The sequence below is a fragment of the Uranotaenia lowii genome, chromosome 3, assembly GCF_029784155.1.
Source record: "Uranotaenia lowii strain MFRU-FL chromosome 3, ASM2978415v1, whole genome shotgun sequence".
NCBI classification, from domain to species: Eukaryota; Metazoa; Arthropoda; class Insecta; order Diptera; family Culicidae; genus Uranotaenia; species Uranotaenia lowii.
The window spans coordinates 287,239,552-287,250,914 of NC_073693.1; the positions used below are offsets into that span (position 1 = coordinate 287,239,552).

Consider the following 11,363-nt stretch of genomic DNA (forward strand, 5'->3'; position numbering starts at 1 on the left):
TCGGCCAGAGTTTGGAACCAAACCTTCGATGCAGCCTTGAAGAAGATGCATTTTCAACAATCAACCAACGACAGCTGCCTCTATTTCCGTGGTGGCACGTATCTGGCGATTTATGTGGATGACATCGTTGTGGCCTGTCCGTCCGAGGAGTAGTATGCTGAAATTTTGTGTGAATTAAATAAATCGTTTGTGGTCACGTCACTAGGAGATCTACGACATTTCTTGGGCATTGAAATTTGTAGACACGAGGATGGTATTGCGCTGAATCAGAGTCGATACATTTCCAAGTTGCTAAAGAGGTTCAATTTGGACAACGCCAAGCAGTCGAAGATACCGTTGGATCCCGGCCATCAGCAAACCAAGGAGGAGAGTAGTAAACTGCCGAACAACCGTGACTACGCCAGTCTGATTGGTGGTTTACTCTACGTGGCCGTCAACACCCGCCCAGAAATAGCTGTTTGTGTATCCATTCTTGGGCGGAAAGTGAGCTGTCCAACACAAGCCGATTGGGTTGAAGCGAAACGGATCCTGCGATATTTGCACTTCACCATCGATCACGAGTTGTTATTGGGAACAACAACTCAACCGCTGATTGTGTACGTCGACGCTGATTGGGCAGGTGATTCCAAGGATCGAAAATCAACATCTGGATTCCTGGTCCAATTGGGTGGCGGAACAATTTTTTGGTGCTCGAAGAAACAATCTTGTGTGACTTTGAGCAGTACGGAAGCAGAATACGTCGCTTTGGCTGAATGTTGCCAAGAAATTGCCTGGCTATTGCGCTTGCTGGGTGATTTTGCTGTCAAGGTGGACTTACCGCTGAACGTGAAGGAGGACAATCAATCCTGCATCAAACAACTGATAGCCCCTGGTATTGGTCGTCGCTCCAAGCATATCGAAACCAAACATCATTTCGTCCGGGAAATGCAGCAAAATGGAACCATCAACACAACCTACTGCCCGACTGGAGAGATGATCGCAGATATGTTAACGAAGCCCCTACAAGCAACAAAACTGAAGCAATTCCGAGAAGCAGCCTCAGTACTTCCATCGAGGAGGAGTGTTGGAGATAACGGTGGAAAACTGAGCAATCGGGAAAATAATAAACAACTGAAATTACCATAGTTACCTGTAAATTTAGCTATTTAAGAAACGATCAGTTCAAGTAAAAGTTAGTCTTAATAAACCTGTTAACTATACCAGTAGTCTTCTCTTGTTCGATTTATGGCCATAAACCTCCAATAGTGCTGACAAGGCAAGGTCGGCTTTCAGCATCGTAGGGATGCAATCGATCCCAGACGCATTGTTGGATTCCATGGCTTTGATTGCCGCTTCTATTTCAGTCAGCCAGGGCTCATCCGAGTTGACGCCATTAATGCGGCTTACTGTTGGCGCTTCGAGCTGCGGGTTAATAACTGACCGGCTCGGTCTTTAAGCGGCATTCTAGCATAGGTCATTGCATCACTTAGGCGGCGAGAAATGTCGTAAAGTAATCGGATATCTCGATTGGCGACGGCTCTTTCTCCCTCTTCGTCTAGGGAGTTTGTCCAGGCTCTCTTGTCTCGTCTACAAGCTCGTTTAACTGCCTTTTCCACTTAAGTGATCCCAATGGATTTCGGAATGTCCGGGAATAAAACAAACTGTAAAATTGTCGGTTAGGTTAGGTACGGTAACTTTCTTGATTGGCATTTTAATGCAACGAACACAGGTTGTTGTTAGTTTATTGCTCTGTCTTTCTACAACGTGATAGTCAAAGTTAAAGCGCCTATCCAAAGTTAAGCCTAATATTTTGGGTTTTTTCTGATATGGATATTTCGTTCATTTTGACTTTCGGATATTTGGTTCATTTTGACTTTCGGATATTTGATTCATTTTGACTTCACGCCCCCTGGAAGTATGGTTTTCAAGGCAAAAGTGGCTCCTGAGACAATTCTCTGGAGCCACCATGAAATGCATTCATAGATTTGACCAATTGTTATATCTTTTCCACAGCTGCTTGTAACTTACCGGTACCGAATTGTGTTGGCAGCTCATGTCGGAACACGTTGGTGTAACTTTCGTTGCTGCCGGTTTATTACCACAATTTCTAAGCGACTACCATCAGTGTTTTTAGTTAGATGCTATTTCCCAATGCCTCTTTTTCGGATTTAAAGTTTGAAAGGGTCAATTTATTGGAGGGTGTCCTTCTTATTAACAGTTTAAAAATTCGGAAGTAAAACACCCATAAGGATTTCGGACAACGTGCAAACATGGAATGGTACAGTTTTGAACTTTGAATTTATTTTGTTTCATTTTTTTTTCTCTTCATCTTGTGTATGTAACTTTATACTTGCTCTCCAGTAGTGTATTCACATCGATTTTTAAATTCTTCATTTTTGCTTGCTGGCTGTTGTTTTCCGCTTCTATACAATAGTATGCGCTCTAAACATTTTTTTCTCATAAAAGTGTTACTAACTTTTCCCGTTCTTCTGTTTATTTTTAGCCTATCTGGCATTCAATTAATCAAATCGATCTGGACTGGAGATCGTGCGGTACCACACCTGTACAGTTCTTGTTTCAACAGGATGAGTCGGTCTTCGATCGTCATAGGCTCCTTAGGAGCTTTATGCGTTCCTTCCGTTGGTGGTTGGTATTCTGTTTTCAAATTTCAGCTAAGCTGTTGTACCAACATGTTTTGATATTAATTCGAACCCAGCAAAAACTAAATTTGTGGACTTCATTGACCCATTGCTAACAAACTTGTTCCATTTTAGGTGGTTTCATCTCCATTCGAGGATTCCGGATACCAAAACATTTTCAAAGAGCAACATCATCATCCGGCACAATTCGTTTTGGTATTCGGTACGTTGTTTTTTCATCTTCAAGTTTTATTTAAATTCAAACTGTCACAACAATTTCGAGTGTCATGCTTAGCTAGCTAGACAAGCACTGAACCAAAATTTGCGCTTACATTTTCTACTTGTGAACTATTCTTTGTTCGATTAGCTAGATACCAATAATGATTTTTGTTTGCGTTGGTGGACGTTCAAAGCTTGATTTTGGTGGTGTGAAATTGTGAAAGCACAGTTAAAAGATAAAAGAGGTATGAATTTCAAACAAAACAGATGGAGAGTGTCGACCACATTTGAATAACATATTTCGATACCATGCTTGTTTGGGACACATTTATATCAATTGTTCTTGGTCTCTGTTTTGTAAGAAATTTTCTTAAGATTTACAAACAAAACTAGTGAAATTTGCTGTTAAATTATCATCCTTTCAAGAGAATCAATCATCTGAAACCTTTGCCGCGGGACATACCCCAAAATTGTGGTAAAAAAAGAAGCGTTCTTGTTTCTCAAAAAAGGAGTTGCACAAAAGTCCGGGTCGTTTTTTTCAAGAACACTAGCAGATAGGTACGACGCACTACAACAAAACAGAAGTTCGGTTTTTTCTTCTTCTGGGAAATGTTAGAAAATTGGGTGATCATTCTTGCTAGTTTTTTCTCATTATACTTTTTTTTATCAATTAATGTCGTGGTGTAATGATACGTTTATGATTTGTTCTTTCGATAGAGCGTGTTTGTGGGTGTGTTTGTCGATTTCTATAGGTTTGCTTTCTAAGGTTTGGTTTTCTTCTTTTATTTTTTGCCACTACTTTTACAACTCACAATAAAATTTGTTAATAAATTCTTGTACTTTCTACTACAATTTTGTTTCACTTCATATTTTGCTAACTCTACATCTCTGTCTCAAAGATAAGTTTTGTATTCATTAATTAACTTTGCAATAACTATTTACATGTTTGTTTTACAATTATAATCAATCATTTTTTCCGGTGATTATTGCAAGATTCCACCGAGTTCGTGGTGCTCCCCACCCATCTTATGTGGATGAGAAGGTTCTTCTTATGATTCATTTACATATTTTTAATGAAACTTATCGACTAAGATCACTTGTATGCCATCCCTGTCGCGTGAATGTGAGTCACGTCACACGACTGGAGGGAGTGGTTCTCCGAACAAATTTCACATTACGTTTTTTCGTATTTATTTATCTGCTTACTGATTTCATCTTTCTTCGCTAGCGTACATATTAGATGTTTTGTTTAACTTTTACTATTTTCTCAATTCAAGGGATTTCTATTTTATTAGCATGGTTTTTTGTTTATTTACTTTCGTCTTAGATTATATCAAACTTTTTTTTTGTGTCTTACCATTATGGTATATTTTTTGACAGAAGAACTGGAGTTGTGCCAGGTCCCTTCGATAGAAAACTCAAATTTGGATGGATATTTTCACTTGTCGGCGATAAGTTGGGTACATTCGCTTAGAACAAAAAAAAACAAAAATTTAACGAAGTTAACTGATAGTTCACTGAATCACAAAATCCAACCAATAACCAATGAAAAAACAAGGTTTTTTGTTCAGATTTTCGCTTATTATCCTCAAAAAAAAAAAGCCTTATTCATCTCTACTAAAAACCCAAAGTTCTAAAATCTCTTGAATCAATCAAGAACTTTAACTTGGTTTTCAAACTATTCAAGCGAATGGTCCCCTTAAATGTTAAACAGAAAGAGAAAGAGAGACAAAGTAAGTTACACGTGCTGCCATGCACCTAGCCCGATTGATTCGGCAAGCTGGCAAAACAGCTGAATAAGCATCTTATTCAGCCAAAAAAGCTTGGTGCAACAAAACGATCTCAAGTTGAGACGTGACGTGTGTTCAGGTATGTTTCGGGGAGAATTGAAACACATTTTTCTCCGGAAGCAACAAATCCGCTCTAATAGTATAGGGACATTTATGTATACTTTAACTTGTTTTCCATCATTTTTTCACGCTGGATAACTTGGCTTATTTTTTATTGAAATTTAATCTCCTTTCATACCCTCCATCTCAAAGACAAAAGATTGCGCCCACGCGTGGGAGGTCCAATTTGACTATGCTTACGTAACTCATATTAGCAGAATGAATGATTGACTATTGTTTTTTACACATCCTCCCACACACAGAGACAGAAACATTTGTTGCAGAATGTTTAAGTTGTTAAGTTAACAACTTCGACAAAGCGACAATTTTCCTACTTTCCTCCAATCTGTTTTTTTCTCTCTCTCGTAGCAGCTAAACGCATGCGAAATTTACTTAAGTATGTATTCCTTTCTATTGTTTTATTTGTGGGCTGGGGACAATAATCATATCGGTTTACCTGTTTGTTTTTTTTCCTTTATCTATTATCGTTTGATGCTTAAGCATGTGAAGTGTGATTTTTTTAATCTATTACCTAGTGTGTATGTGTGTTGTATGTGTGCTCATGATTTTGCAGACTGCTGCGCGATATGCAAAATGATTTAATCTATTGTTTTTCTTCTATGTATTTGCTTCACTTGGGGGGGGGGAGGGTTAGGTAGTTAGAATCGAAAATTAACTCTCGCTCGAGTAACCTACCTTCTACAAATTGTTATCAATATTCGATAGTTGTGGTTCGGTTGTTATTCTTGCTGTTGCTGTGAATGTTGTGCTGCTGCTGGTGGAGGTTGCGACTGTTGTTGTTGTTGTTGTTGTTGCTGCTGCTGCTGTTCTCGTTGATGATGGTGGTGTAGTTGATGGTTGGCAATCGATTGTGGCGCTTGCTGATCCGATGAGGGAGTTCCTAAAATTGATTTCATTGATCAATAATGAGCTTTTTTCCAAGTTCTTCAATTAGATTAGTCACTAAAAATGTGACAATATAAATACAAATAAGATGTGTTGCAGGATGCAGGATTTTTATTATTCTACTTTCACATTTGACTGACTCGTTTGCTCGAAGTGATGACCGGCAATTTCCGGCAATATGAAATGCTGGAAACGATCAGCAAACCGAATTTCCATAAATTAGCAATCTGAAAAATGCGCGTTATGGAACCTACACATGTTTGTTTGAAATTGAATTTGATAAGATATGTTCTCTCGACCCACTTAATTTCCAATTATTTCTTTTTAAGGTTTCAATCCAATCCGCTTCGTTTCTCACTAGAGAAAACACTTAGACTGTCCTTCATCTCGCCTTCTGATTTAAAGCTATCCTCTCAACCCGTTTGAAATTTCTATCGATACTTTCAGGCTGTCCTCTCAACTCGCCTTTCAATTTCAAGCTGAGAGCACTTGCTAGTAGTTTGTATCGATACTTTTAGACTGTCCTCTCAACTCGCCTTTCGTTTCCAAGCTGTCCTCTCAACTAGCTTGAAAATTCTATCGAAACTTTCATGCTGTCCTCTCAACTCGCCTTTCAATTTCAAGCTGTGCTCTCAATTTGCTTGAAGTTTTTATCGATACTTTCAGTCTGTCCTCTCAACTCGCCTTTCGTTTCCAAGCTGTCCTCTCATCTCGCTTTAAAATTCTATTTATACTATCAGGCTGTCCTCTCAACTAGCCTTTCGATATTAAGCTGTGCTCTCAACTCGCTTGAAATTTCTATCGATACTTTCAGGCTGCCCTCTCAACTTGCCTTTCTATTTCAAGCTGTCCTCTCAACTCGTTTGAAATTTTTATCGATTCTTTCAAGCTGTCCTCTCAACTCGCTTGAAATTTCTATCGAAACGTTCAGGCTGCCCTCATAACTCCCCTTCAATTTCAAGCTGTCCTCTCAACTCGTTTGAAATTTTTATCGATACTTTCAGGCTGTCCTCTCAACTTGCCATTCAATTTTAAACTGTGCTCTCAATTTGTTTGAAGTTTCTATCGATACGTTCACGCTGTCCTCTCAACTCGCCATTCAATTTTAAACTGTGCTCTCAATTTGTTTGAAGTTTCTATCGATACGTTGACGCTGTCCTCTCAACTCGCCTTTCAATTTCAGCTGTGCTCTCAATTTGCTTGAAGTCCTCTCAGCTCACCTTTCGTTACCAAGCTATCCTCTCAACTAGTTTGAAAATTCTATCGATACTTTCAGGCTGTCCTCTCAACTCGCCTTTCAACTGCAATCTGTCCTCTCAACTCGCTTGAAAATTTTATTTTTACTATCAGGCTATCCTCTCAACTTGCCTTTTGATTTCAAGCTGTCCTGTCAACTAAAAGACATACACCGTCTTAGCCGATTTAGGCTTTACAGACTGAATAAACGACGTGGACAACTCAAAATTAACATTTAACACCCAGTATCGAGATGGGAATCGAACCCGTCTTACCACTCGACCACCGAGACGTACACTTTCAGGCTGTCCTCTCAACTCGCCTTTAAATTTCAAGCTGTCCTCTCAACTAGCTTGAAAATTCTATCGATACTTTCAGGCTGTACTCTCAACTCGCTTTTCAATTTCAAGCTGTGCTCTCAACTCGCTTGAAAATTCTATTTATACTATCAGGCTTTCCTCTCAACTCGCCTTTCGATTTTAAGCTGTCCTCTCAACTCGCTTGAAGTTTCTATCGATACGTTCAGGCTGCCCTCAAAACTTGCCTTTCAATTTCAAGCTGTCCTCTCAACTCGTTTGAAATTTTTATCGATACTTCCAAGCTGTCCTCTCAAATCGCCATTCAATTTCAAGCAATGCTCTCAATTTTTTTTGAAGTTTCTATCGATACGTTCAGGCTGCTCTCGCAACTTGCCTTTCAATTTCAAGATGTACTCTTGAACTTGAAATAATGTCGTAAAATGAAAAGCATACATTAGTTCTGTTTTTGATTTGTCATATACACTGAACCAAAGCCATGAAAAGTTAAACATTCTTTTGTTGAATTTGAAAACGTATATGTTTTATTGCTCATACATTTGATATTCAAATTTGAGTGTGGGAAATAGAAATTCGCTTCAGCATTTTTTTCTTTTCGACAAAAAACTGGGCACTTTTTGAAAAGAGTTTAAGATAAAAACTAGCTCCGAAACCAAACAAAATCAACTAAACTATTGTTTTATAGATAAGTCATGTTCAATTTTATTGAATCTGTAAACTTTTTCAATCCAAAACTTTCTCAAAGAGTTAAAAAAAAGATTTGATTATAATCATTCTAAAGAAACAAAATTGGTTACCTGTTCACTGGTCGGTGATTTAATCAGACCAATTTGTCACTTTAGTGTCTTTTTTTATTTTTATTTTTTTCTGTTTTCTAGCCTTAGATTTAAATTTATGAGCTTTCCTACTTAAGCAGTAAAAAGCTCTCAGACAGAAACCCTCACAAAAATCGATCATTTTGCTTCGATTTTAGCTGGATCAACCCTTGATTCATTCAGCTGAATAAATCTTGGGAATCAATTTTTTCCAGAAGATCTAACAAACTTCTACATATTTATTTCGTAGCATCTACGTAAAAATCTATTGGATAGAAATTTTGTAGTTTTTCACATAGCCGCTACGTGCAGATTATTACTAGAGTTTGTTTTGATTAGGTCGTATGAACCAATCTGAACAAAATTGAGTTATTGGCTGCAAACGATTGATTAACATGTATTCCATGTTTGCTGAAAACTTGGTTTCATTTTATCAAATAATAACTTTTACAAAATGGTTTGAATTTAGGACGTATAACAATTTTGTTATTTTTGAGTGCAAACTGGTTTTTTCGACTTTTTGCGCCGCCGTTTTCCGCCGTGCGTGCATAAATTTGCGCTTCGGGACCACACGATCTGCGAATCGAGTAGTTGCGCAAAGTGGTGACTTAAGTCAACACTCGCTACATCCACAAATCAGACTCTACTCCGATAATGAGGTTGCCTGGAGGTGGAATTATCGGTATAAGATTCTATGCCGGATCGGCATTAACAAGCTTTCTAATAACTGGCATTGTCCTCCGAGCACAACCGCATTGCATATGTCTGAAAACAACCAAATAAAACATATCCCATATCCTATCACAAAACAAAGCAGAATGGTAACAATCAACCAGCCAAGATTAGCTGTACGTGTGCATGTAAACCGGCCGGCAATAGCCAACAGTTTCTTGTTTTCCATTCCCGTCCATTCTCATCCATTGCTCATAAAAGACAAAGGAAGATGACTCGCGTGTGCGACCAGAGAAAGAGCCGTACAACTTAATTTGTGTCTATGAACTTCCAGGAGCAAATTCGCAAAGCTAGTTGTTGCGGTAAAACGTGGACTACTTGCAACACGATGAGATGTCAGATCTTAACTCGTTAAGCACGGTTTACAGTTCGAGTGAAAATGAACTTGAAAAAATCTTATTTTATCAATAACTCCAAAACGCAACACAACTAGCATTGTAACATGACGGAATCGATAGAAAATGGTTGAAAAATAAAATTCCAGCTAGACTTGTTCATTAAAATTTCGATTCCCCCGGTTTTCACCACGGAAATTTTATCATGGCGGGGCAATGGGAATAAAAACAGTTCTATCAAGTTTTAAGGAACGAGTCCGGCTGGAATTTCGACTTCCAACCATTCTTTATCAATTGCACTATTTTACAAAACCTAGTTTCGTCGCGTTGTTGAGTTATTGACGAAACAAGATTTTTCACGTGAATATACTTCACGGGTATTTAGATGAGAGGTCGTGCATTAAGTGTTGTTGAAATAAATACGTTGCTGATTGAAGTATTCGAAACGTGTATTGCCTTGGAGCTCACTAGCGCGAATAGACTTGAAACATAGTATCATGGGTCGTCCAATTGCACCCATAGACCCAGAAAAGTTGAGTAAGCCATTGATAGTCCGATTTATGGAACTTTTGGTTACTTGGGATATGACCCTATCAATGAAGATTTGAATTTTAAGCTGTAGCAGAGCGGCTCCCGCCAGCTAAGTCCAAGATGGTAGCCCGATCGCGGGATAGGGACCTTAGGCTAACAACCTACTGCTACTGTTACGGAATCCGAAGAAATGACCGACCTGAAACTTTGGCGACGACTTTTAGCATGACAACACGGACACGAATTGGAACTTGAAACATTTTAACTCTTGCCCAACAAGGAAAGCTGGCTCAACTTGTTAGAAAAGCTAGCCACTCAAGCTAGAAATTCTGGGACTGAGCGAAGTCCGTTGGCCTAACACTGGAGAACACAAGACACAGTCCCGGCAAGTCTTGCTTTACTCTGGCATACAAGGAGAACATGCTACTCGGGAATGAGGAGTTGGTTTCCTGTTAAGCCATCAGATGGAAACCGATAAACGAATAATCGTAGCCAGATTCAGAACACGGGTTAGAAACCTTACAATGGTCCAGTGTTACGCTCCAACTGACGTTGCCGATTTGCAGGAGAAAGAGCAGTTCTATAGTCAACTGAACAGCGTGGTAGAGAAAATTCCGAAGGGTGACATTCAAATCCATTTGGACGACTTCAACGCAAAGATTGGCTCCGACAATCAGGACCTTGAGCGCATTATGGGGCGCCATGGTCTAGGACAGATGAGCGAAAACGAGGAACTTTTTGTAGAATTTTGTGGCAACAACAACATGGTGATCGGTGGATTGCTCTCTCCCCCATCGACCAGCACATAAGGTCACTTGGTATCCCGAGATGGCCGAACAGAAAATCAAATTGACCACATCTGCATCAGCCGAAAATGGAGAAGGAGCCTTCTTGATGTCCGCAAGAAACGAAGCGCAGACATTGCATCTAACCATCACAACTCATCACCTCGTTCTTGCCGAGATACGACTGAGAGATGCGCGTGTCCAAGGGCGCGAGGAAAAAGTGGGATGTCGATACGACGTCCGCCGGATGGAAAATCCAGAGGTGAAAAGGGCGTTGAACAGCTTGAATTCCGAGCCCCGGAACTGCCGACAGACAGAACAGTCGAAGAACAGTGGGTGTGGAATCAAGAATGCCTTTATCACGACGAGCCATGGTACTCTCGGTAAAGTTTGTGAAAGAAGAGGTGAATGGATGTCGGATTAAACTTGGAGGATGGTCGATGATCGAGAAAAACGAAAGTCGGAATTGAGCAGGCATGTACCGGGTCAGCCAAAGCAGCGTCCGCTTACGATATGCAGAGCTGGAAAAGGCAGTTAAACGAGCTTGTAGACGAGACAAGAGAGCCTGGACAAACTCCCTAGCCGAAGAGGGAGAAAAAGCCGCTGCCAATGGAGATATCCGATTACTTTATGACATTTCTCGCCGCTAAAAGACCGAGTAGGTCAGTTATTGACCGATCAAACAGATCAGCTCAAACGGTGGACTGAGCACTTCGAACAACTCTTGCGAGTCACGAATAGCGATGGCCAACAGAACCAGCAGCTCGAAGCACCAACAGTAAGTCGCATTGATGGCGTCAACTTGGAAACGCTCTCGCTCGCGGCAATCAAAGACATGGAATCCAACAAAGCGCCTGGGATTGATTGCATCCCTGCTGAAATGCTGAAAGCCGACCCTGCCTTGTCGACACAAATGTTGCACCGTCTTCTCGCTGACATCTGGGATACTGGAACAATTCCCGGCCGACTGGATGCAGGGG

General features: G+C 40.0%; 1 protein-coding gene across 9 annotated transcripts in view; it reads right to left on the reverse strand.

Annotated features, from left to right (window-relative positions):
* Positions 1-2,258: 2,258 nt before the first annotated feature.
* The window catches only part of LOC129756823 (putative transcription factor capicua), a 230,443-nt gene continuing 221,338 nt past the window's right edge, over positions 2,259-11,363 (reverse strand). For all 9 annotated transcript variants that reach the window (XM_055753847.1, XM_055753848.1, XM_055753851.1 and 6 more), the window contains one exon: positions 2,259-5,627. In XM_055753847.1, coding sequence (XP_055609822.1) covers positions 5,467-5,627 — 161 coding nt within the window. In that variant the 3' untranslated portion in view covers positions 2,259-5,466. The remainder of the gene's footprint in view (positions 5,628-11,363) is intronic.